Below are 25,411 nucleotides of genomic sequence, written 5' to 3'. Positions count from 1 at the left end.
GTTGGAAATCAGGCATTTTCTCAAAAGGTTAAACCTAGTTACCAAGGGACCCAGCGATTCCCTCATAGATAGGCATATACTGAAGAGAAGTGAAAATACATGTTCCCACAAACACTTATACACATATGTTCCTACACATATACACATATGTTCTGGATATCATTCATAATATCCAGAAAATGGAAACGACTCAGAAGTCCATCAAGTGATGAGTGGTTAAATAAAATATGGCATATCCACGCCATGGAATCGTATTTGGTAACAAAAAGAAACAAAGCACTGATATACACTGTAACATGGATGAACCTTGAAAATATGCTAAGCGAAAGAAGAGAGTCACAAAAAACCTCTAAATTATATGATTTGATTTATATAAATGTTCAGAATTGGCAAATATATATGATCGGAAATTACATTAGCCCTTATCAGGGGTTGAGGTAGAGAGGAATCAGGAGTGACTGCTAATGAAGTTTCTTTTAGGAAGTATGGAATGTTCTCAAATTAGATGGTTGCACAACCCTGTGAATTTATTTAAAAAACGTTGGCTTGTCCACTTCAAATGGGTGTATTGTCTATAGTATGTGAAGGATAAATAAATAAATAAATAAATAAATAATAAGGCTATTTTTAAAAAAAGAAAGTAAGTAGAATTCCCACATTGGGGTTCTAAGCCTGAAAGAGGGCCACAGTTGAACATACTGACCCACTTCAGTGATCTGTTTAGATTGTCCACGGTTTTGAAATCCCATATTGGGTCCTTTATGTTCCCGCCTGGCAAACTCCTGGCCATTTCCCCTGTGCCAGATAGTTCTGTATTTACTCAAGGAAAGCAAGTCACTTAACTGCTAACATGAACATTAGCTAAATCAATATTTGAGAGATAAACCTGCTGGCAAAAACTGGAAATAAAAGAAATCACACTCATTCCAAAAATCAAAAAGATCTCCACTGATTTAGATAATTACTAATTTCTACTAGCTTGACTCTGTAGTGATGAAACTAGCCAGTGCTTTCCCTGTGTAAACCCATCTCGGGAAAGCATAAGTCACGTTAAAAAACACACACACATAACAGGTGTTACGTGTGTATATGTGTATTTTGAAATTGTTCATTTATTGCAGAATAAACTTTTTTCAAATCTAATTTCCATGGGGGAAAGTCAGTGTCCAAGTTTTCCTAACCTATATTTGTAATGGAGAAGAGATAAATGCTTAGGGGGAAAAAAACAGTGGAAATACTAATGGTTAAAATAAATAAAAATAAAAGGGAAAGAAATTTGTCTGCATTCACTCTGGGGTAAAGCCTCACATTTTTCACTTGTGTTTAACTCCCTCCACCCTCTCACCGGAATGTCTCCACCTGGTTTCACCATCCCCATCCTTTCGTTCCCTTTTTGAGTACTCACTCAGGACCCCACTCCATGGGCTTCTGACCAAGTTACTGCTTGGGGTTTTGGCTTCTGCTCTTCATAAACAGACTTAGAAACTTGAACTGTGGGCAATTGTTAGGTCATGAGCGGCATTGTGAGCCCATGGAAAGGAGACATTTTTTTGAGGGACAGTCATAGGGACAGACTTTTATATGGTACTTCCTACTGAGTGGGCACCTCATGAAGGTGAACCATACTTATGCTGAAGAACTGGCTGTAGGATTACAGGGTGGTCTTGGATATTGACATTTCCAGTGGAGTCAAATGTCCATTGATGGAAGAACCACCGTGGCAAATTAGTGAAAAGCTATTGTTTACGATTCGTTTCTCCTTAGAAGGACTTTTAAATTATCATCACGACCATTGCTACCTTCATCATCATCATTTAAATTACATAAAGCTAATATTTCTTATATGCATATTATAAGTTCAGTGAACATTTTAATGCTCTTAGAGTTTTAGGGGCTATGATTTTGTAATTTTTAAAAGTAATGACATTTCAGAGCCAAAAAATGAAAATCATATTAATATAATTCCTTAAATGATATAATATAATATAATCCCTAAGTGTAATTCCTAAAATGATGTAAGATTTTCATTTTTGCAATTTAGGTTTTCTGATTATAACTATGTTGTTAATATATAGATACACGAAAGGTTTGCTCACTCTTTTTAAATGTTACCATATATGAAGCCTCTGAGCATTTGTATTTTATTTTATTTCATTCTATTTTGATTTATTTTGCTTTTGTTTCCTGAGTTATATCTGTGACAAAACACTTAGGATCTCTGATACCCTGCATGTCTTTCTAAGTTTGAAAAGTTTATTTAATCAACTTCATCTGTCATTTTATCTTGTCGAGTCATGTTAGACATTCTCTGAATAATCCATCAGCTTTGACTCTGTCTTGTCCCACATGGCCCTGGTCATGTTCCACCTCCAATTGATTACAAAGTTCGCCCCTTCCTTTAGGAATAGCAGTTGGGCTGGCACCCGTGTGTCACACTCTGTATCTAGATCAAAGAAAGTGTTCCTGGCCAATGTGTCTCCACAGCTCATTGATCTCTCTCTGGAGAAAGGCTGGTATGTCTCCTTACAGATTCCTTCCTTGAATGATTTAAAACTTGATGCTGAGCTATATAAAGGCCTTTTTGGATAGCTGTGCCTTACAGAGTGAGGGTCATGCTGAGAGGCCGCCACTTCTGCAGTTACACAGAGGGCGTGCAGTCCTCTGCCAGCATAAGCTGCATCCACCATTGCACGGTGCGGACCTAGCTGACCCTGGCGAAGGAAGAACTAAGGCTCAGAGGAGAATGAAGGCATGCTGCCCGTGCACACTCAGGAAGCAGTCTGGCCCTCTCCTTTGGAGACACAGGCCGATTCCAGCTTTCTGTTTTTTAAAAGGAAATACGTACTGATTTTCAGAAAGTGGTAGTCTCAATGAAGACAGAATTTTGGATCTGTTGGTGGAAACTGTTTTGCTTTGAATGGACCCAGCAGAGTGGACCAAGGGTCACAGGTCACTGCCATCTCTCTTTGGGCTCCTCAGTGATTTCCTGCCCCTAGAGTGGTTCTGGAGATGTGCTGGGAGGGTGCCCTGGAGAAAGAGGCACATCCGGCATTAGAGACGTGTGGTCTGCCTGCTTCCTCCCTGAGAGGGCCCCGATCCCTTGAGTTTCGTTAGCCCAAAGGTGACCCTCATCTCCACCAAATTAGAAGTACTGGGGCAGTAGGAGACGCAAGTGCACTTGATTTATATTCCATCCTGGTAAGCTTGTCACATGTAGCAGAACCCAGTAATGAGACATCATATAAGGGCAATGTTGTTGTTTTTATTAAACAGGGACTCATCTATCGTAATATTAATGAATATTTTACTTCATCTATTTAAGCTCTATTAATATCTCTCTTATTTTATAATATGGGCATCTAAAGTGGGCTACATTTACCATCTCTTTGAAAAATGATAAAACTTAAAATTAGATTAAACTATATAGACATTCACTCTTTCTCCAAAGAATATATTGAATCCTCATGCCATATAGACATTGTGATGTTGTGGTTTATAATAAGAAGTATATATTTGGTCTTCTGTCTCATTCCTGGCACAGAGCTCCTATATAAAACCCTTGGGATTTCTTAAATGGAGAGAGTGATAAAGGTGTTTTTTCTATCTTAATGAGATGACTTTGGAAAGCCTCTAGGTAACCTAAGGATGACAAGTAGAACTAACCCTGTGATTAGAGGATTGGAACTTTCTGTCTCACCCCGACCCTCGACCTCTAGGGAGAGGAGAGGTACTGAATTAATTCCCAGTGGCCAGTGATTTAATCAGTCATGCCTATGTAAAGAAGCCTTCATAAAAACTCAAAAGAGGGAGTTGAAGGAACTTCCAGATTGGTGAACACATGTGGACATTCGGGGAGAGTAGCACACTCAGAGCGTGGAAGCTCCACACCCCTTCCCACCTACCTTGCCTTATACAGCTCTTCCATCAGGCTTTCCTGAGTTATGTCCTTTTCTAATAAACCAGTGATCTAGTAAGCAAAATGTCAGACTTCTGTGAGCCATTCTAGCAAATTAATCAAACCTATGGAGGGTGTCATTGGAACCTCCTATCTCTTGCTTGTTGGTCAGAAGCATAGGTGACAGTCTGGACTTGAGATTGGATTCCAAAGTGAAGTGGGCTAGGGCAGTCATGTGGGCCTGAGCCCTTAACCTGTGGAATCTAAGGCTATCTCCCAGTAGATGGTGTCAGAATTGGCTTAATTGCTTGGCGATGTGGGGGGAAAAAATCACGTACGGGAATTGGTGTTCGAGTTGGAAACATTAGCTTGAAACATATGTAGTTACCAAAATTTATTGTTACCCCAATAAATTATAATAAAAAAATGAATTGGAAGCATTCGTTTAGAATTTAAAATAGCCACAAGTAGAAGTCTGCATGTGAGAGACAAAGTCCTCTAAGCTTTTAATTTGTCAGAAAAGTGTCTGAAGTTTGTTGGGTGAGGAAAAGAAGAGGTAGTAGCGCTAACTCTTTAATTTTTTACATAGCCTAATTATCATTATAAATTTACATAATACATTTTGCAAAAATAAAGCATCAGAAGTATCAGAAGTAAAAGCATATTTATAGTCCATCTTGATTTTATGAGATGGAATTATTTTTAAAAATTAACCTCTTCGGTTCAAATTCCAATGGCCTAGGGGTAAACATTTTTGGAAAGTTTGATAAAATTCCATTTGGCCACTTTAAAGTGTTCCAAGTTTGTGGGGGAGGTAAATAAGATGATGTTTAGCTGGAAAAAGTGTATTTCGTCAGTTAAGAGAATTTAAGATGCTCCCAGATAACTCAAAAGCTTTCATTTTAAAAGTCAGTCTAGATGTGGATATTAATGTGTCCTTAAATTCATGTGTTGTTTTTTGGACAGAAGCACTGTTAATTCTACACTGAGCTTGTATAGGGGTTTATTTCCTACTGCCTCTGGTTGATTTTCCTGGTGTTTTTATTTTACAAAGGCAGAATAAAAGATCTAGAGCGTAGAGTACTATAGCATGAACTTGAGGCTAGGTGCTGGTGATGGCAAATTAGAGAAAAAAAGTGGAAAGGCATTTTAAATATCGTGGATGGATGGATGGATGGATGGATGGATGGATGGATGGATGGATGGATGGATGGGTGGATGGACGGATGGAGAATTATTCCCAATCACACATAACTGTTCAGGAAAAACAAAAATACAAGTGAAAGTGATGTTGTATGAGGAAAGCTTAAATTTGCTCTTATTTTTTAAAGGCCTCTACTTCATCTATTATTAATAAAGAAAATGAAAAGGATTCACAACCACTTCACCGTTGACCATGGTCTGCTGTGTCCCAAACAGTCAGATGAGAATCAGGGACCATGCACAACCTCTTAGCTTAAGAGAGGCAAAAACATGATCATCTGAAAGCTGATGGATCAGAGTAAAAAGGAAAAAAAAAAATGTCTCGACTTCCAGAAAGTATACCCATATATTTTATCATCCGTGTGGAGTTATTAAAAATTAGTTTCCTAATGATGCTGATCAAAGAAAAACTAAGAACTAAGTGTTCACATCCAACTTCTTAATTGTCAGTGACCATTTTGTACCTGAGGGTTTACTGAATTCTCTAGCCTGATGGTTTAATAGCGTTCACAAACTTTGGGGACAATTATTATACAGTCAATGGAATTTTGTTCATAATTTTCGAGTCCAGAGCCATAATCCCTTGGCTACAGTTTGATGATCCAAAAACCTCTGAAATGAAACCTTTTTTCATAAGTTAGTGGCAACCTCAACTCACATGGTGTCGTCTAGTCTTTACTCATCCCACTTAGTGTGACTGTTCGTATGTTTACTACAGAAATGTTGATGTGTTTGATCATCCTATGCTGTATCAGACCCTTTTGGAATGTTATGTACCGTATTTCTGTGTGACATTAGAAGAGTTCTGAGGTCTATAATCCATCTGGCCCCAGGGGTTGTGGGTAAAGGATCTGGCTGAGTGAACCTTTTGCTCCGTGGTCCTAATTCTACTCTATCTAGAACCACACAAATAAATCCAGTCTCTTGTCCATTTACTGGGTCTTCACATATTTGAAGTTAACTAGGAAGATGATACCAGGTTTTCCGTTTCCCCCAAAGTATTGCCAGTTCTTCTGATTGTTCTAGACTCTCTTTGGACTTTCCTGATTGATGTAGATTCCCAGTCAGCCTGAGCCACATCGTGTTATTTCAGCGATGCCATTACTGGAACTATGATTTACGAGTCCACCAGAGATTACACTTCTCAACCCTCCCAGTGTCAGCCTGCTCATACCCTTCACCTTTCTTGTGCTGGGAGAAATTTTCCAAGGCAGACTATTGAAAAACCTGAGGTAGATTCTCTAAGGAATGGATATCCTAAGACAAATCCTGGGAAACATGAGGAGAATGGAAAGTCATGAATGCTTTTATCCAACTTTTCCTTTTCCTCTATAATCATTTCCCACAGTGGCTTCTTCCACTTTCTTTCAGTCCTGAACACCATGCCTGCATTCTTCATTGTGAACTAATGAATTATCCACATGCTTTATTGAGGTCATTCAATAAGTATTTATTAAGTGGCTACTATGTACCAGGCACTGGAGTTGTAAACAAAATCAAATCCCTCCCCTCTGGACTTCACATTATTATAGTAAGGAGAAAACTGACTATCCATAAATATACACTGGGTGCTGATATGTGCTCTGACAAAAAATAAAGTAGGGCAAAGGGAGATGGTGGTGTTGTATATAAGCTAGACAGCATTCGTCTGGGCAGTGACATATAGCGGGGACTTAAAGGAAGTGACGGAATAAACCAATGGAATATTCCAGACAGAGGTAGCAGCAAATGCAAAGCCTGAGGAAGGAGCGTTTAGGGAGGAGGTCAAAGTGGCTGGAACAGAGTGAGCAAGAGGAGAGAGGTAGAAGATGAGTGTAGAGAAGGGTTGTTGGCGCCGGGTAGGGTAGCCTGGAGGACCAGCTGAAGAAAGGGCTTCCAGAAGGAGGGCATAGAGGAAAACCATGTGAAATGCTGCTTGTGCCCATGTGAGGGAGGTGAGGACTGAGAATTGACCTTTGGCTTTGGGAACTTGGAGGAATTAGTGATATCCTTTTGGTCTCTATCAAGTAGTTAGGGACAAATGCTGGATTAGATGGGAACAGAGGAAGTGGAGACGGTAACTATAGCAACTTTTTTGAGGAGTTTGTACATTGAAAGGGTCACAGAGTAAAGGTCTAGCTGGAGGGGAAAGTGGATTAAGGAATTTTTTTTTTTTTTGATGGTGCGATAAACAGCATGTTTTTGGCCAGATAGGAATAATCCAGTAGAGGAAAAATTGTGACCCTTGTTCTCCCTTAATATGTGTGTTTCCTTGATCCCATTTCTGCCTTGTATCTCCCACATCTTACTCCTTAATTAAGCCATTCTTCCTCTTGCATAATTCTAAGTCATTATGACATAAATAGCTTTGTTGTACTCTTTTATGAGTTTTACAGAGAGGAAATGTGATAAACTCTCTATAAACTAATTCCTATGTCTCATAGCCCTTGAATTCCCTGCCCCCCCGCAAAGTCTTTCTAAAAAAAAAAAAAAGATCTAAGCTATTCATACATATTGTTCTTGATCGAGAAATGTCAAAACATAAACCACAGTGTAAGTACCTACAGAGCTTTACTTTATATCTCACTAGCTATAATCAAAATTTTTTCTGAACCGTATGCAAAATAAAAATCACTGAGAGTAAGACTATCTTAACACAGGTGGAAATACTAAAGATAAAGTTTAGTAAAGGTAAATAGAAAAGGATGTCTGCATGAAAAATGTCAAATATAGTTAACAACACTATGTTCCTGTAATAAAAGATGAACTTTGCTGTCAAAGGTGATTTTATAATAGTTTTGGCCATCATATGTAACAGAAATTCATTTTATTTGCTATTATAAGTTTCGGAACCAGGGAGTGTGATTTCACCATTTTATTGAGGAAATCTAAAACATCCTCTATATGTACAAAAAGAACATGGTCATTTTTATGAGACTTAAAAAAAAAAAAAGGGAGCAATTCAGGGGAGCTACTTTTGTAACTTCCATATAAATCCACAACTAATAGAGAATTAAAATGGTCTCTACTACATGAGCCATGAGTCCAGGAGAAAAACAAACCCTTTTTTCTAACTCAGACATATTAAATTAGCAATGAAAATATGTGATCAGATGCTTAAAATTTCCAACATGTATATGAACAAAAATATTCCTATTTTTAGTGACTATTAAAAACTTATTATCTAAGCATTTTAAAAGGTTCTAAAGAACACCTTCCAGATTTGTCAACTTTTCTGATACCATGGTAAATTCTACGCTGTGGAAGATTATGAAATGAGGATCGGCTTGGTTTGACAGAATATGATTCAGGATCTTTATTTACATGGTAGAATGTGAACCCTGACATTTACTCATCTCATCCCTAAAGCAAAGTTATTTTCCTTCTTCAGCACAGAATTGTCGGCATTTCCAGCCCTTGTCCGAGACTAGCCACCTACTGACTGCTGTACAGTTGAGACTATTGCGATTTGAGATAATGGAGGAAATATATTAACTGTCCTAGATTTTTCCAGAGTTGTATCTCTGTATCGGGTCAGATCACCAGAAAGCAAAAGGACAAACTCAAAGTGCATGTTGACCTCCTCGCCTTGGAAATATCTTCACTGAGTTAGTTTAAAAATTAATCTCAGTTTATATTGAGGATTTGCGTAAAAAATTGGCGACTGTCAAAATTTCTCTGTCTTCTGTATTTTTAGATTTGTACTGACTGCAATTCACATTTCTTACTTAGACAACTATGTCAAAAATTCCTCCTAGAAATTAGAATCAAGAATGTGGTGGTAGTTTTGTTTCCTCTGGACAATCTTACATGCTTTCCTTTTTCAAAGATGAACACTAAAGCCCATTGTGTTTCCATTACTACTTTTCCTTGAATAGAGTTCAAGATTTGTCCAATTATAGTACTTCTCCGCAGTATCTGATAAAGCACATGTGACCATTTTTCTAAATAGTTTCTCTTTTCAAAAATTATTTTAATTTATATTCAGAGTTTTAAAAGATTCAGTCTTTTAGAATCACTTACTTCTAAATAAATGGAAATAAATTAATGAATAATGAATATAAATTAATATAATGAATATCAATATATAAATATGATATACAATAAATATAAATTTATAAATGTAAAGGAATACATAAATATATAGAAAGAGGAAGATATAGATGGTTGTATATTTGGTCTTTCCCATGCATTGCGTTGTGAGAGGCAACATAGTACAGTGGTGAAAGCTAGAACTGTGGCAATCGAATGTCTGAATTTGGACCACAGGTCTGCCACAAATTGGTGTATGAGCCCAAGCAAGCAATTTGACCATTTTAAGTTTCAGGTTCCTCATTGTAAAAGTTGGGTAACAGTACCTCACAGGGTTATTACAAGATTTGAAGGAGATAAAATCTATAAACCCTCTTAGCCCAGTGCTTGGCACATCTGTTCTCAGTAAATGTTAGCTGCTATTTTGATGAGACAGGTACTGTACTGGGCCGGGGACATAAAAAGGAAAGACATTCCATCCTCTGCCTTCAAGGAGCTAACACTATAGTGTCTTTAAGATGCTTATTTTGTGAAAGCTCTCTAAAGGGGAAGGGATATTGAACTTGGGAAACAAATTGAAGATTGTCCATCCCAATTTACTTTCCATGGTAGGAATACCATTTTTATAGTACTAATAACTAGATATTAAGCCCATGATTTTGTACCCTGTTTAGTGGAAGGGATATGGAAAGAGTGCAGACTCTGAAGTTGACCAGATCTGTATTTTCATCTTCATGCTTTTATTGTGGGACCTCAAGAACCTCTTTGAGTCCCAGGCTCCTCATCTCTAAAATAGTATAATAGTATCTCTCATGTTAGGAGGTTGAATAAAAAGTGGCGCACGTGAAACTCCCACTGGGTATGGCACACCACTGGCTCACTGCAGATGTGACTTTTCTTCAAATGGAAAGGAAACTCTGTCATGTTTTGGAGATCTGTGATTGCTAGGACAATTTTCTCTGTGCTCAGATTAAAACAGCCTCTATAATAAATTTTACCAGTTATTGTGCTTGGACCCTCTTCAAGGTCATGCTCTTTAAAACAGGAACATAACTATACATCAAGTCACCCTGTTGCCTTCTTCAGGCATATTTGATCATCGTTAATTCATCTGAGGATCCTCTCACCTAGCCATCATTTCTCTGTCTAGTCTGCAGACATCCTATTAGAGATACTTTAACTATTTTGTTGAAATGAAGATATATTATATCTATGGAATTTATCTTTCCCACTGACCTAAGAGTTAATAAGGGTTAGTGAAAATAGTTTAACACAATATCATGTTGAATCTTTCCAGGCTACTAATGATTCATATAGTGTATCCAAAATTAGCTTTTCTGTAAAATGAAAGAAAGTGAATATGATACCCTAAGCTATTTCAAAACTTTAAATTTTATGTACAGTCATCCAAACTAAATTGTTTTTTATGGATGGAATTGTAACAGTAAATCAGTAAACTCAATGGTCAAGCCAAATAGGAGCCCACATAGTTTACTCAACATGTGGATTGAACGTCCAGACTCATTGCTGAAGAGTTCACCAGAAGAAGGAGGCAAAAATGAGAGATTTAGATCTATGCCCTAGTTATTTGCCAAAATTTATCCCTGTGATTTTTTTCAGCTTAATTTTAATTTTCCTATCCATCATCATTATTCACCGAGCCAGTTATTTTTCAAACATCTAGTGAATATTGAGTTGTGTGAGGTTTATTTTTCTTATGAATATAAAAATGAATACACATGAGCCCTTATCTCGTGGAATTTTACTATTCAATAAGGCATATGGGTAGCTGTAAATCTTTAAACTAAAAACTGAATAAAATCGTGCAAAATCATAGAGGATTGCATAAACAAGCTTGCTGTGAATGTCTCAGATATACTTTCTATAGAAAGCTTTGAGCTTAACTTAGAGGATCCATGGGAAGAAGGGAAAAAAAGACAATGGGCAGTCCCAGAGGGACCGACTTATCAAGGGCCTCCCGTGGGGTGGGGATGTGGTTCTCTATGGCTGGAGCCCAGGGAACATTGTAGAAACTACAGAGAAGTTAGGTTAGTTGTAAATGTTCTGGAATACCTCACTAAGGAACTTAAACATTGTTTTTTTCCCTTTGGCAAATGAATGAGTGGCTCAGATGATTCCCATGTTTAGGACATTTGTGAAGAATGGATTAGACTTACGCAAAGGCCAGTCTGAAGGGTTTGGCAGTGGTCCAAGTGACATAAGGTGGAGAGGCTTGAAAAACAACCAGGGACGATGGAATTAGGTTGGGGCAGATTTTAAAATCATTACTAAGGAATAATTAATAACAGAACTTGCTAACCATTCGTATATGCATGATGAGGGGGATAGTGATGAAGAGGGAGAGAATGAATGGTATGGATGGTTATGTTCTTAACCAAGGCCCAGGTAAGTGAGAGGAGAAGAATGTTCACTAGGATTTGGAGGTTGGGAGAGAGGTCAGAGCTCGAGGTGTAGATCTGAAAATCTTCAGCATAGAAATGATAGTCGTAATTATAAAGTGGAGATTTCCTATGGATACCAGCATCGAGATTAGAGCCCTGAGGGATAAATACCACTGGAGGGGAAGTTTAATAATTACAAAGCAGCAAAAGAGATTAAAAAAGCATATCCAGAAAGACAGTTGGAAAACTCAGAAGTTCTCTGAGGACCAAAGCGTAAGAGAATTAAAAGGCTAGTTCACCATTTTAGTCATTAGCATGATGGGGGAGAGGGAGGACAAGGGCACACTGGGAGGTAGGAAAATACTGACAACTTTTTGATTCAGCAGAGAGACTGATGGGAATGATTTGTGTTTGTGTGAAATTTTTGTGTTTTTTTTTGCTTTGAAACGAGAGCATAGCAGCATACATCCATAACCACCTTCCCTTACTTACAGCCCTTCCAAAACTATGGGGAAACATTTCCTTCTGAGGTAGTTCATCCATGACTGACAATGTTCTACATTTATAGAATCCTAGACCGTCATTAATGAGTTTCAAATTATAGGAAATGGATTTGATTGGTTGAATGTGTTTTCTGATGATTCGTCTCGCTTCACTCAGGCATGCAGGAAAATGGTGTACGTGACCTCTGCTTATTGGCTTTATGTTCAATGTATATTTGGAGTTTTTAGAACGTCAGCATAGAACCTGTATATCAGTCATGGAATCCTAGATGGTAGATTGAATATTCCTCAAACTTCAGCTCATGTTGTTAAGAGAAATGATAGACTTGCATCGTGCATGACTGTTTGGTGAGTGAAATGTGAGGTGTGAGTCCTTCTCCAGGTCTTAATGCCCATTCCTGAGCCACGGTCCTGCCACATCAAGTAGCTCACAGGCTTTTTTAAACCCAGTTTCCTTGAGTCAGGAGCTACTTGGCACTCATTCTAATTGCTCCCTGTCAGCGTTTGGGATGCAAATGCAGTGTTCTCTGAAAAAGTCAGAGATTGTCAGTGATGAAATTCAGAAATTCAACTCACATTCAGAAATACGTGCCTGAGGAAACTTAAGTTCTTTTTACTTGTGATAATAAGTGGCATTTTGGTGGATTGTGTCCATTTTATTTCGGGGTTGTGTGTGTGTGTATTTTAAATCATTGAGGTCAATAAAGGAGAGAAGACAGAGCCAGGAGTAAACGGCCCCAAATCACCTTTAATCCCACAGGGTGTCTAATACCTACTCTTGTCTTTACCCGGAGAGAGACCCACGCTTCAAAGCTGGCATCCTACTCCTAACCAGCCTTTGTCTAGGTTCTCCCTCCCTGTGTGTGTGTGTGTGGGGGGGGTGTGGGTGTGTGTGTATTTCCCTTTCTCTTTTGAATTAAAAAATTGAAAATTTGTAGGCAGACATGATGGTGTTGTGTTTCAGTGAAGTACACTGTGAACTGGTAATAAGGATAATTTTGTCTTGTTAGAAGATCCATCTCCACTGTCTAAGGACCTCTGACGTGTGACCTCCCAGTGCTGGGCTGCACTTAAATCTCACAGGCTGCAGACTCCAGTAAGGAATCAGGCTATTCCCAGCAAGCCGAGTTGGAGCCAGCAGGAAGTGAATCCATCCGCCACAGATACTTATTTAGACAAAATTATGAATGTTTTGTGGCAGAAAAGTGGCTCCCTTTCTCATTCGATTGAATGATGAGAGCATATCTGTTTTCTTGATAAGATTGTGGTCAGCCTGGCTTTTGCTCTAGAAAGTAGATAAAAATGATTCTGCCTGTAGGGCTACAGGGACGTCTGGTTTCTTGTCTCTGTCTCTGTGCCAGAGTGTATCTTCCTTACTCATCTCACAAACCGTCTTTAAACTTAATCACCCTGAACTTTTTGTATATGTTTGCCTGACAGTAAATGGGTCTGGGGCTAGGGAGGGAAAGTGCAGAGAAAGATGCATCTTTATTAGGAGAGAAATAAGAAACCATGCTCTTTGTTTAGAATAGTCCTTAGTGTAAAAGCATCCAGTTCTAGTAAGGACAAAGTTTGAGAAACTTTTCATTTGTTTTGGAAACTACCAAAATAAAAATAATTGTTGGAATTTAAACTAGTTTCAACAAATTCTGAGATACAAAGTATTTCTCACTCTATCACCTATCTCTGTCTTCTCTCTAATATAAACTTTAAAAATATTCTTATTCTTTTGGACACATATTTTCTATGTTTAATATCTTCTAAGCTTAACATCTTAAAACCAAATGAAGTTGTTACAACTTTGAATATTTGTATGTAAGGAATAAAAAAAATCTGTATCGATGTGCTGAAATTTATTTCCTTTAGGTTACATTTACAACTTTCTTTTTAGAAGATAAGTTTCATATGAGTTTTTTAAAGGTAAATTTAAATTTAAGCTTTAACACTTAAAGATACTTTCTTTTTCTTTGGTCATTTTTGCCCTATAAAACAATTTCAACTAAGGGATAATCTCATATTCCTCACAAAATGCTTCACCTCTTATCCTGCAGTTGGTTCACTGTAGTATCACAAAATCTGTCATTACCAGTTAATGGTGTCACACTGCTTTACATTGAGAGATTTGAATTTTCAGGTTTCACAGTCATTCCAGCATTCCTTTCCATCTTTATGGACAACCTGCTGAATAGCTGATTGGGTGGTACGCACTATGAATAGGTCTGTGATATCTTAGCATCTTCTACCCTTAGAAATTTAGACTGGTAAACCCCCGTGTATATGTCAGTCAGACTTCCGGCCTCCCTCACCTTCCAGACACACCTGTGAACCCTGAAGTTTGTGGCAGCTGGGGAGTGAGGAAGAAGCCCTGTGACAACTGAAGTCACTTACTGCCTCCACGTCCAGGAACTCTATTCCTTTCACTCAGCCTGAACTCAGAGTCTTATTGATCCAACTTGAGTCTCATTTAAATTAGTTTAGTTAGCTGGTTTTTCCCTCTAAAGAAGATAGAAATTATTAAAAGAAGACAGAGGCAGGCATGCTGGCGCTAGCGAGAAGTGATCACAACCTGCCATCCCAGAAACAAACACAACACTTAAAAAATAAACACAAGTAAATTGCAGCAAAGTACTAAGTGTTGGGTCAACACGTGGGCAGGCCCTGTGATCAGCACATTACAGTAGTGACATGTGCAATGATGAACATTGGCCATCAAGTAAGAGTCAAATCGTTACATTTATATAAGAAAAAGTGTAACTTGAAATTACTATACTATAATGTATACCATAATGCAATAATATCATGTAATATGATAATACAATGTGTACCATCCATACTTTAAAAAAAGAGAAAAGTGTTGTTTTTCAAAAAGACTATATTCAAAATTGGTTATACAAAGATTCGTCCTTGAAAGGAGCAAGTTTGAGGTTTTGGGGAATCACACACGGTCTTTCTGACCATTGCCAGAATGAAACTTTGCTTATGACAAAAGTTGTTTTGCTCAAATTGGTCACCTACTCTGTTTGCCAAATCTGATTCCATATTTTTGTTGTTGTTATTTCCCATAATTAAATTCTCCCTTAAAAGATAAGACCTTGTATTCTTTACTTTTGGTCCTCCATTTAAGGGATAAGTACATACTTTTGAAATTTATTCATCAGTTTTGTTTCTGAAGTTTCATAGACAATAAAAGATAGTACAGCAAAATATTAACATAAACATCAAATTTTATAGCCATTATATACCATTTCATATCCTTCTGTCTAAAAGATAATGCTACATTTCCTGTTTTCTAGTCTCTGCTTTCTGTGTTGTTTTTCCAAAATCATTAAAAGTGCTCAGTGAAGAGTTTTCATTATCATATGATTTGGTTTTGTTCATATTTTCCTTCTGTTATCTAGATTGCTGATTAGAAGTTACAATTGTTAGAATAAGCCTATCAAAGACTTCATCCAAAAATTCTTACTTGCCTTGTGAGTTCTCTAATAGGGTGAAATCTTGATTAGCAAATACCCTGGAAGTCCCCTTGTGTGAAAGCAGACACGTTAAAAAGAATGTATCTTCATGAATCATGAACAAGAGCTATGTCTGTCTGTGCACATCTTCCATAGACTTCACCCAAATTAGAGTTTAGACTCAAGTGCAGGCAAAATTTGGAAGCCACGGACTGTGTTTTTCAAATCAGCCTTATTTTCCTCCTTCTTCGTGGTAACTGCTTTGTTTCTTTCCTTTCCAAACAAGACGTATTGGTCCTTTCTGTTTATTATTTGAAGTGGTGTTGCCATTGTGCTTTTTCACTTAAAATCTTTGATGTCTAGTTGTGAGATGAACCTCTTTTTCCTGCTCAGTTTAAGAAAATTCAGGCCTTGTTGAATGAGCGGTGAGGCAGCAGGGAAAGAAGATGGAACGTGTACAAGTAGTTTACTCAATAGGTGGAAACTTGTAGCTTAGGGCTCCGCCACAGTTGCCCCGATGGAGAGCCCAAGGAGGAAACGCTCCCATGAACAACTGGCTTGGGTCCTCCATCCCAGCTTCTCCCTCATTATTTTTCTTACATCTTGCATCTCCAGCACTGTATCTCAACTCCGGGGGCATGTTCTTTTTTCTTCCCTAAAGTGTGAAAAAAAAATGTCTTGTTGTCAAGAGTTTTGTTGAACTAAAATTGGCATTTGGAAGAAGCAACATTGGTTTAGGTGGGGTGGGACTCACAGAGTGTTAAAGTGAGCAAGTTTTTGTGGTTTGGGATTGTGACCTGTGTTTATACTGTGAAGTAGAGAAGGGTGAGGAAGTGTGGTTGGCCGGGGGCACAGTGTGGCCGGCCACCCGGTCGGGGCTTCAGAGAGAATACTGGGTCGCAGAGTGCCGGTTCTCAAAGTGTTGCCCACAGGCTGCTGACATCAGGTTCTCCTGGGTGCTGCTTATAAAGCATCCCAGAGGGACTAAACCAGAATATACTAAAAGAGTGCGCCTGGAGAATGGCAGTTTGATAAATTCTCAATAATTCTTCTCCTAAGTTGGAAGAGTGGTTGCTCGAGATTGTGATGTTCAGTTTTCCAGCTCCCCGCATCATTTAGTTGCACACATCCTGAGGTGCTCAGGATACAGTGACTGACTCCCCCCAGTCCAACACAGAAGAAACTGAAGGAGAAAGCCGGTTAGTAGTGCGGGGATCCTACGGCAGCAGAAGGGAGAAGTGTTTATAGTTCTCTAAGCTTTGGTCTTGGCACATGTTCTTCTGTATACAGTACTATTCTTTCACCCTCAGTACTGTTTCCCCTTCCAAGAAAAGTGTGGAAAATTATCCTTGAAACAAGGCTCCGCCATCATCCTGCTCCAGAAAGATCTCCATAGCCCCTGCCCACCAACTCCAGGAACCTCCTCTGAAAACCTAGGTGGTGGTGCTGAGTGCATCACTGTACTTTACTTACTTATGTGTGTGTCTCTCCTAGATGTTGAATTTAATTGTCCTTATAAAAATGAGCCAATCCCAGTGCCTGGCCTGGAGTCATTGATTGTCAAATGAATGGATGAGCTAAAAGATCTTATGAGCATTCGTTGACGCACATTCTCTTTAGTTTTCATCATCTCTGCCATAAGGAATGGCTGAATTTGTTTTTGTGTCAAGTTAAATATGTGTGTATTAGAGTCGCCTTTCTGTGATCCTTACAAAAATGTGTTTTAAGTACAAGATAAATAAAATAGTGAGAAAATTAAGATGCTTTGGTGATCTAAAGACTTGTGAAGCGCATTTTTCAAAATATCACAAAATCCTTTAAAGCAATCCAAGTAAACTTAAGAAGAGATCTACTGAATATTTGATAAGTGCTAAAGAAAAAAAGTGTCCTTCATTCCCTGTCCAAATACTTCAACTTGAATTTACTGGTAGCTGTTTCTGAGGAAGATGGGGACTCTGCAATCCTTGGTTTGTTATAAAGAAAATATTTTTGTCTTCAAATGTTTAGAGGAAGGATTAAAGACAATTTATGACTTGGGAGAAAGTAATAAAAGTGGTAACAATGGAGTGTCTTCTAAATTTTCATCATTTTCTGGAATTACTAACAACATCAACCCAGCAAGCATTTTGTGTCCAAAAGGAATTCCTTTCGTTCGTCGTATTTTAAGGTAAATGATAACATCAATCTTCCAGCTCCTGGACTGGGTTATTTGCTTCATTCTGTTGTTTAAAAACAGGATTCTTTCAGCTATATCAGAGGTGAATTCTCTCATTGGATCGTTTGCCACAGGACTCAAGAGATATATTTATAATTTGTTTCTTTGAGGAAATGTGCTTCAAGATCTGCATGCAGTCTTGCCTCAAGATAAGTCATGGCCTTTTTAGGTTCTCTAAAAATAACTATTTTTTATTCCCAAGGTAAATCATAATAACAAAATAAATTAACTCATAGGTTCTTTTCCTTCTTATTGTACCCCTTTTTATTAATAGAAATCCAGTTTGCAGATTTCTTATGTTTGTAATCATGTATAACTTTTTATAGTATTTTACAATTTATGAAGAACTTTTTAAATAAAATATTTTTGATCTTTGCAACAACTCTGTGTAGTAATAATAGTACTATTATTATATATTATTGAGCCCTCTTACTACCATGTTTCCCCAAAAATAAGACCTAGTTGGACAATCAGCTCTAATGCGTCTTTTGGAGCAAAAATTAATATAAGACCTGGTCTTATTTTACTATAATATAATATAATATAATATAATATAATATAATATAATATAATATAATACAATACTGGATCTTTTATAATATAACATAATGTAATATAAGACAGAGTCTTATATTAATTTTTGCTCCAAAAGATACATTAGAAATGATTGTCCGGCTAGGTCTATTTTTGGGGCAACACGGTGTTTGCGAGAATATAAGGGTCAGTGGTCTCGGGACATTACACAATGTCAAACAGCAAAGCCAGAATTAATGCAGAACTTATCACCAAATAACATCGTCTTTTAACTCTACCTCTGCTAAATCCAGTACTGTTTTCCTTGGAGTGTGTGTTTAAAAAGAAACCCTAGTAGTATTAAAATGTTGTTATTGCTCACTCTCTCTTTTTTTCAATTAAATGGTTGCTTGATGAAGTTCAAATTTTTAAATTGCCCAAGTATTCATTGCAAATAACTTTCATGCATGAGTAAGTGTGATGTGGAAAGTGAATCTATAATCAGTTTATATAAGCTTTCGAGTTTTTTATATGATGCTGTTAATTGGCTTATTTTGATGTTTCTGATTTATGTTATCGTGCCAATTCTGTTTGTGTAATAGACCCAATCTCAGCATGCTCACCTGAAAACGAGGGCTATTTCTTTACTTCCTTGGACATGAAAGAGTCCTTTAATATCGGATGAAATGTATGCATAAAAATATTTATCTGTTTGTGTACTATTCCATTCTACATCCTTCAGTTCCTGGATGAATTTGCCTCTAGCTCTAACATTCTACGTTTTTAAAATCAAATGTCAGGTAACATTCCTGTGTCTGTGGTATTATTTTCTCCAGTTAATCAAATCTTTAATGAGCTGGTGCTTGCTCGCCGACTGTAAGGTGGATTGCAGTGGTCTATGTGGGTCTTTGTTCAAATACATTTGTCTTCTTCCCACTCAGAGTAAAAGAAGCTGAAGAAGTGTGTAGGCAGAAAAAGGGAAAATCACTGTATAAAATAAAACCAAGACATGACTCTGGAATTGTAAGTATCTTTTCTGTTCTTTAACATGTGATTTCCTTTTTTTTGGCTTTTCAACACTGTTTTCGCAAAATAAACATATATGTCATAATAATTTCCTCTTAAGTTTGAGTAAATAATAAGCTTCTGACTTAGAGAATTTCCTAACCCTGATGCTTTCAATTAGGCCCAAAAGGCTAAGAGCTCTCAGTATTCAGCCTTCAAAGCTTAAGAATTAAGATAAATCTGCTAAGGGCAGGCTTCTATATGAATATGAATGTGTAGGTGGGAGTTGGGGGGCGATCTTTCTCTTTCCTCATTACACGTGACCACAGCACAGGGCCTGCATTTGAACACAGAGTGGCCAGCATAGTTGAATTAATGTCACTGTGACCTAAAACATAATGGCAGATGCCAAGTACAGTGTTGTCCTTTGCAAAGACCAGAGGGCTCAGATCTGGTTTGTACGGTAAATGGCTCTACAGAGTTGGCTGTGTAATAGCTGTCAGTCAATAAACAGCCTGAGTTTAACAGGCTGTTCTGTTTCCTCCTTGCCCCGCTTCTTCCATGAAAAGAAAATGCCAAGCTTCCCACACTGGGAAGAAAGGGCTTGGTGAAAATGACAAGTTTTTCCTTGTACTTACTGTAAATGTTTTGTTGAATGCTTTGAGTGCCACAGAGTGAGTCAATGATGCTGTTTTAAGTGAAAAGTTGGGGTAGGCCATAAAATAAGAGCATTTTGAATGGGATCAGTCTAACATAGTCTAAATGGAAAAGATACAAAAATAAACGAAATTGGTACATGATTAAATAACCCTCTTTAGAAAAAGTTATGAAAGAAAAGCTGTTTTCCCTTCAGTTTCTCTGTATCAAAATTAATCTTAACTAATGACAAGTATTATAATTTGTTTTGTCTTATTGATTAAAGGACAAATGCAAAGTGTATTGAATAAGGAGGATGAATTATTTATTAATCAATCATGCTGTTGTAAAGATATATAAGGATACATAAAACTGAGAATGAGAAAGTTGAGTTGTCACTCTTTCACCTCAGTTAGAAACTTAATGTTACAAACTTTTCTTTTTCTCAAAAATATTTTGTGGTTTGTCTTAGTGAAAATTCTAAAAGAAAAAAAAAACATATTCTACTTATATTTTGTTTCCTTTATGAGTTGGTTGATCTTTAACCTTTCTCAGAGAATTTGATCCAAATGAAAAAGGTCTTGTTTGGGCTACTCTAAACTCCATACATTTTTTAAACTTCTTGTTTCTAACTATAACTCTTATCTGGTGCATTTATTTTCAGAAAGCAAAGATAAGCATGAAAACCTAAACAAAGAGAAGCAGAATGAAAATGAGTCACTCTCACCACTTCCACAACATTCAGCTGACCTGAACCTGAAGGCAGGAAGGACAGACACTACAACATTTTGATCATTTTTCTTCTTGACCTCTTGCATAATCTTTGTGTTTTCTAGACAGTTCACTGATTGTTGAGTTTTACTGTACATTCCTATAAAAATGCAAAAGCAGTAGACCAGTGGAGAATTTGACACCTTTTCTTTTTGTAAAAGTTTATGGTATTATACCGATAGACCAAAACAGCATGTGTAAGAGGCAGTATCTGCATTAATTCTGAACATGCTAAACGGTAACTAACATTTACTTCTGTGAGAATATTCTTTATCACAGTAAAACACTTTCCTTTCTACTGACAGCCAGTACTCCACATCACTGCACTTAGATGTATGGTTGAAATGTTATTTCTAGTGAATTGTTGTATCAGTTTCACATCGACGTGTATATTTTCTATTCTAAAATTGAAGTACCATTTATATATTATAATTAAGGATTTTCCAAGTCTTTGGGTTGCTCTCCATAATTATATATTTGTGAAAGAAGTTTATCATTGTTTTTACTTGTTAGATAATGAATAGAAAAAAATAGTAAAAGGAAACACCTTTCCTATAAATCATTTACTATGGGCAGGAATCCGAGTTTTAAGTTTAACGAGGGCTTTTATCAGACTGTGTCCATTGAGAACCTACATAAAGCTAATCTGTAGTAGCAGTAAATGAAACTAAAGGTGTGCTTCTCTATACCTTTTGCCGTTGCCTTTCACAAAGAAAATATGACTCAGTATTTTGAAGGAATTTAAATAAATGGCACTCATAAAATTGCCAAACATGACTGATTGTTGGCTAAAAAAATAAAAAAATTAAAAAGAAATAGAAAAAATAAGTTTTTGGATCAATTGGCATTTACCTAACACTTGTTAATTAAACATACCTGCCTGAGTATTTTGACATGATCGGGGTTCTCTTTATGGGTTATGGCAGGTGATTAAAAGCTGTAAAATGAGTATGTAATGATTCATTATCTGAAGGAGTCTAGGAAAGGGCTTTATTTTATGTTGATGGGGGAAAAGTAAATCTCCTACTCTTCTGAGAGTACTTTCAAGTCAGCTCATGATGCATTGTGATGGTTTTGTCTAACACTGATAGCTATATTTTTTTTCTTTGTTTTAATATCTGTTGGGGGTTATGGTTGTGGATAAAAGGGAGAATCTATTGCTATTACAAACCAACTATGGAAAGCAACTTAAAAAGAAAATGTTCTGAATCATAACTATGTTTGTATTTATGTAAAGTATGGCCTCTTAACTTTTATTTGTAGTTTAAGTGGAAAGAAACAGTGGTGGTTTTTTGGTTGTAGTTTTGTAGTCTTCCTGTTTCCTTCACTCCTTCTAATGTGTATATTAACATTCTTCAATGAACTAATAGGGCATTTAACAAAGATCGCGATGTGCAATACTGTATTTAGTGTTTCTATTTCAATTTTTTAGGATGTTAATTTATATGAAAATAAAGTGAATAATAAACAAGTTCAGTGTCTGTTGTACACATCTTGCCTAAGATGAAGCCATCATATTTAAAACTAGGAGGAAAATAAGTTAGACCTTCTGTGTTTGAAGATTTTAAAAAGTTTTTATTTCAGGCTTTAGCAGTTGTTAGTAGTTAAGTATTTGATGAATGCTTGTTTTTAGAGATAAAATAATTATTCAGCCATTTCAAAACATGTTTTGAAAAAGGTTGAAATTTTCCTAATGCAATTTTAAGGAAACAGTATTTTCCACTTCCAAACAATTATTAATATTTGAGAAATCTTTTTTCTAAAAGTTAGAAATTAGATGCGAAAAATTCACTTGACACCGATTAAGTGGTGAAGGGCTATTGAAAAAATGATAAGGCAAAGGAAAAATTATGGTGAGGGAGAGATGGGTATAGAAGAGGAAATATAAGACATGAAAACTAAGCATGGTGCAATGGAGAAGCGTGAAAAGTTCCTTTCTTTTTCATAAATAAACTTTATGTGTAGGTCTGATCTAATTTTTCAATATAATATATATAATGATCAATTTTTCTTCCTTCATCAATTTTTCTTCGCATCTACTTTGTGTCAATGCATAGTTGTAATAACCGCATACTTGAAGTGTTAATAACTGCACATTTAAACAAGAAAAAAATTGTCCTCAAAGAACTCAATATCAAGCTGGAGAATAAAGAGTGTAAAGCAACAATTACAATTCATTGTAATATCCAATTAAGAACAGACAAAAAGCTAAATCTCTGGGGATTGAGTAGGAGTTAGGCCAGTGAAGGGGGGTAAGAGAAACTGAAGGAGAGTTAAAGAGCTTGTCAGACAAGAAAAACCTATAGAAGTACATCACCGCCAAACCAGTTTTACAGGAAATGTTAAAGGGACTTCTTCAAGAAGAAGAGGGGGATAAAAGAACATCAATGTGAAATAACAATAACTACGTACCTATCAGTAATCACATTAAATGTAAATGGATTAAATGGTCCAATCAAAAGACCTAGGGTTACTGAGTGGACAACAAAACATGACCCATGCATATGCTGTCTACAAGAGATCCACTTCAGATTGAAAGACACACACAGACTGAAAGTAAAGGGATGGAAAAGATATTCCATGCCCATGAAACAGGAAAAAAAAACCACGGGGGTAGCAATACGTACATGAACAAAATAGACTATAAAACAAAGATTAAAATAAGAAACAAAGAAGGACATCTCATAATGATAAAGGAATCAATCCAACAAGAAGATATAACCCTTCTAAATATTTACACACCCAACTTAGGAGAGCATAAATTTATAAAGCAGATATTGATGGACATGAAGGGAGAGATCAATGTAAGTAACTCGAACACTCCATTGATATCATTGGATGGATGTTTCAGACAAAATCAACAAGGAAACAGCAGCCTTAAATGATACACTAGATGAGATGGATTTATTTGATATTTTAGAGCATTTCATCCCAAAGCAGCATAATATACATTCTTTTCAAGTACTCATGGAACATTTTCCAAGATACACCACATTTTACACCACAAAACAAGTATCAATAACTTTAAGAAGATTGAAATCCTAACAAGCATTTTCTCCCATGACAATGGTATGAAACTAGAAATCAATTACTAAAAACAAACAAACAAAAACCTAAAAAGCAAACACATAAGGCTAAATAGCATGCTACTAAACAATGGGTTAACAATGAGATCAAGGAATAAATCAGACACCGTGAGACAAATGAAAATGGAAACACAATGACCCAAAAACAATGGGAAACAGCAAAAGCAGTCCTAAGAGGGAAGTTCATAGCAATACAGGCTTACCTCAAAAAACAAGAAAAATATCAAACCATCTAACATTACACTTAAAGGAACTAGGAGAAAAAGAGCAAACCAAGCCCAAAGTGAGAAGAAGGAAGGAAATAATCAAGATCGGAGTGAAAATAAATGAAATAGAGTCTAAAAAAATAAAACTATACAAAATATCAATGAAACCACGAGATGGTTCTTTGAAAAGATATAGAAAATTGATACACTTAAGCAGACTCACCAAGAAAAAAAGAGAGAGGACCCAAATGAATAATCACAGAAATGAAACAGGAAAAGTGACAACTGACACCCCAGAAATACCAAGGGTTGTAAGAAAATGCTATGAACAGTTATATGCCAGCAAATTGGAAAATCTGGAAAAACAGGTATAAATTCCTAGAAACATACAATTTTCCAAAAGTGAATCAAGAAGAAACAAAATCTGAACTGACCAATTACTACTAATGAAATCAAATCAATAATAAAAAAAACTCCCAACTAACAAAAACCCTGGACCTGATGGCTTCACAAGTAAATTTCACTGAACATTCAAAAAGAAACAATACCTAAAATTCCCAAACTATGCCAAAAAATTCAAGAGGGGGAAAGACCCCCAGCATTACCTTGACTCCCAAAACAGAGAAAGACATTACAGAAAGGAAAGTTATAGCCCAATGTCCGTGATGAACATATATGCAAAAATCCTCACCAAAATATTATCAAACCAAATTCAGCAATACATTAAAAAGATCATACACCACGATAAAGTAGAATTTATTCCTGGTATGCAAGGTTGGTTCAATATCTTCAAATTAATTAACTGGATACACCACATAAACAAAATGAAGGATAAAAATCATGTGATCATATCAAATGGAGAAAAAGTATTTGACAAAAGCCAGCAATCATTTATGCTTTGAAAAAAAAACTCTCAGTAAAGTGGAAATCAAGGGACCATACCTCAACATAATAAAGGCCATATATGAAAAACCCTCAACAACTAACATCATACTCATTGGGGAAAAGCTAAAAACATTCTTCTTAATATCCAAGAACAAGACAAGGATGTCCACTTTCACTACTTTTATTCAACATAATATTAAGAGACCTAGACACAGCAGTCAGACAAGAAAAAAAAAAATGCATCCAATGGAAAGGAAGAAGTAAAACTGTCATTATTTGCAGATGACATGATATTATAGAGAGAGAACCCTAAGGATTCCACTAAAAAACTATTAGAACTTATAAATGAATTCAGTCAAGTAGTAGTATACAATATTAATATTCAGAAAATGGTTGCATTTTTATACATCAGTAATGAACTATCAGAGAAAGAAATTAAGGAAACAATCCCACTTACAATTGCATCAAAAAATACCTAGGAATAAATTTAATCAAGGAGGTAAAAATCAGAAAATTATAAGACAATTAAGACAGAAATTGGAGACAATAGAAGTAAATGGAAGCATATGCCATGCTTATAGATAGGAAGAATTAACATCGTTAAAATGTCCATTCTACCCAAAGTAAT

The 25,411-nt window shown here is 36.4% G+C and overlaps 1 protein-coding gene across 1 annotated transcript in view; it reads left to right on the top strand.

The window, feature by feature from the left end:
* Positions 1-20,945, top strand: part of FMN2 (formin 2) — a 331,660-nt gene extending 310,715 nt beyond the window's left edge. The window contains exons 17-18 of the mRNA XM_033099694.1: positions 19,136-19,217; positions 20,500-20,945. Of these exons, the coding sequence (XP_032955585.1) occupies positions 19,136-19,217; positions 20,500-20,526 (109 nt within the window). The 3' untranslated portion in view covers positions 20,527-20,945. The remainder of the gene's footprint in view (positions 1-19,135; positions 19,218-20,499) is intronic.
* Positions 20,946-25,411: the final 4,466 nt, after the last annotated feature.

The sequence above is a fragment of the Rhinolophus ferrumequinum genome, chromosome 27 (assembly GCF_004115265.2).
Source record: "Rhinolophus ferrumequinum isolate MPI-CBG mRhiFer1 chromosome 27, mRhiFer1_v1.p, whole genome shotgun sequence".
In the NCBI taxonomy this organism is placed as follows: Eukaryota; Metazoa; Chordata; class Mammalia; order Chiroptera; family Rhinolophidae; genus Rhinolophus; species Rhinolophus ferrumequinum.
The sequence above is the reverse complement of the archived record's forward strand: the minus strand, read 5'-3'. Positions and strand labels throughout refer to the sequence as shown.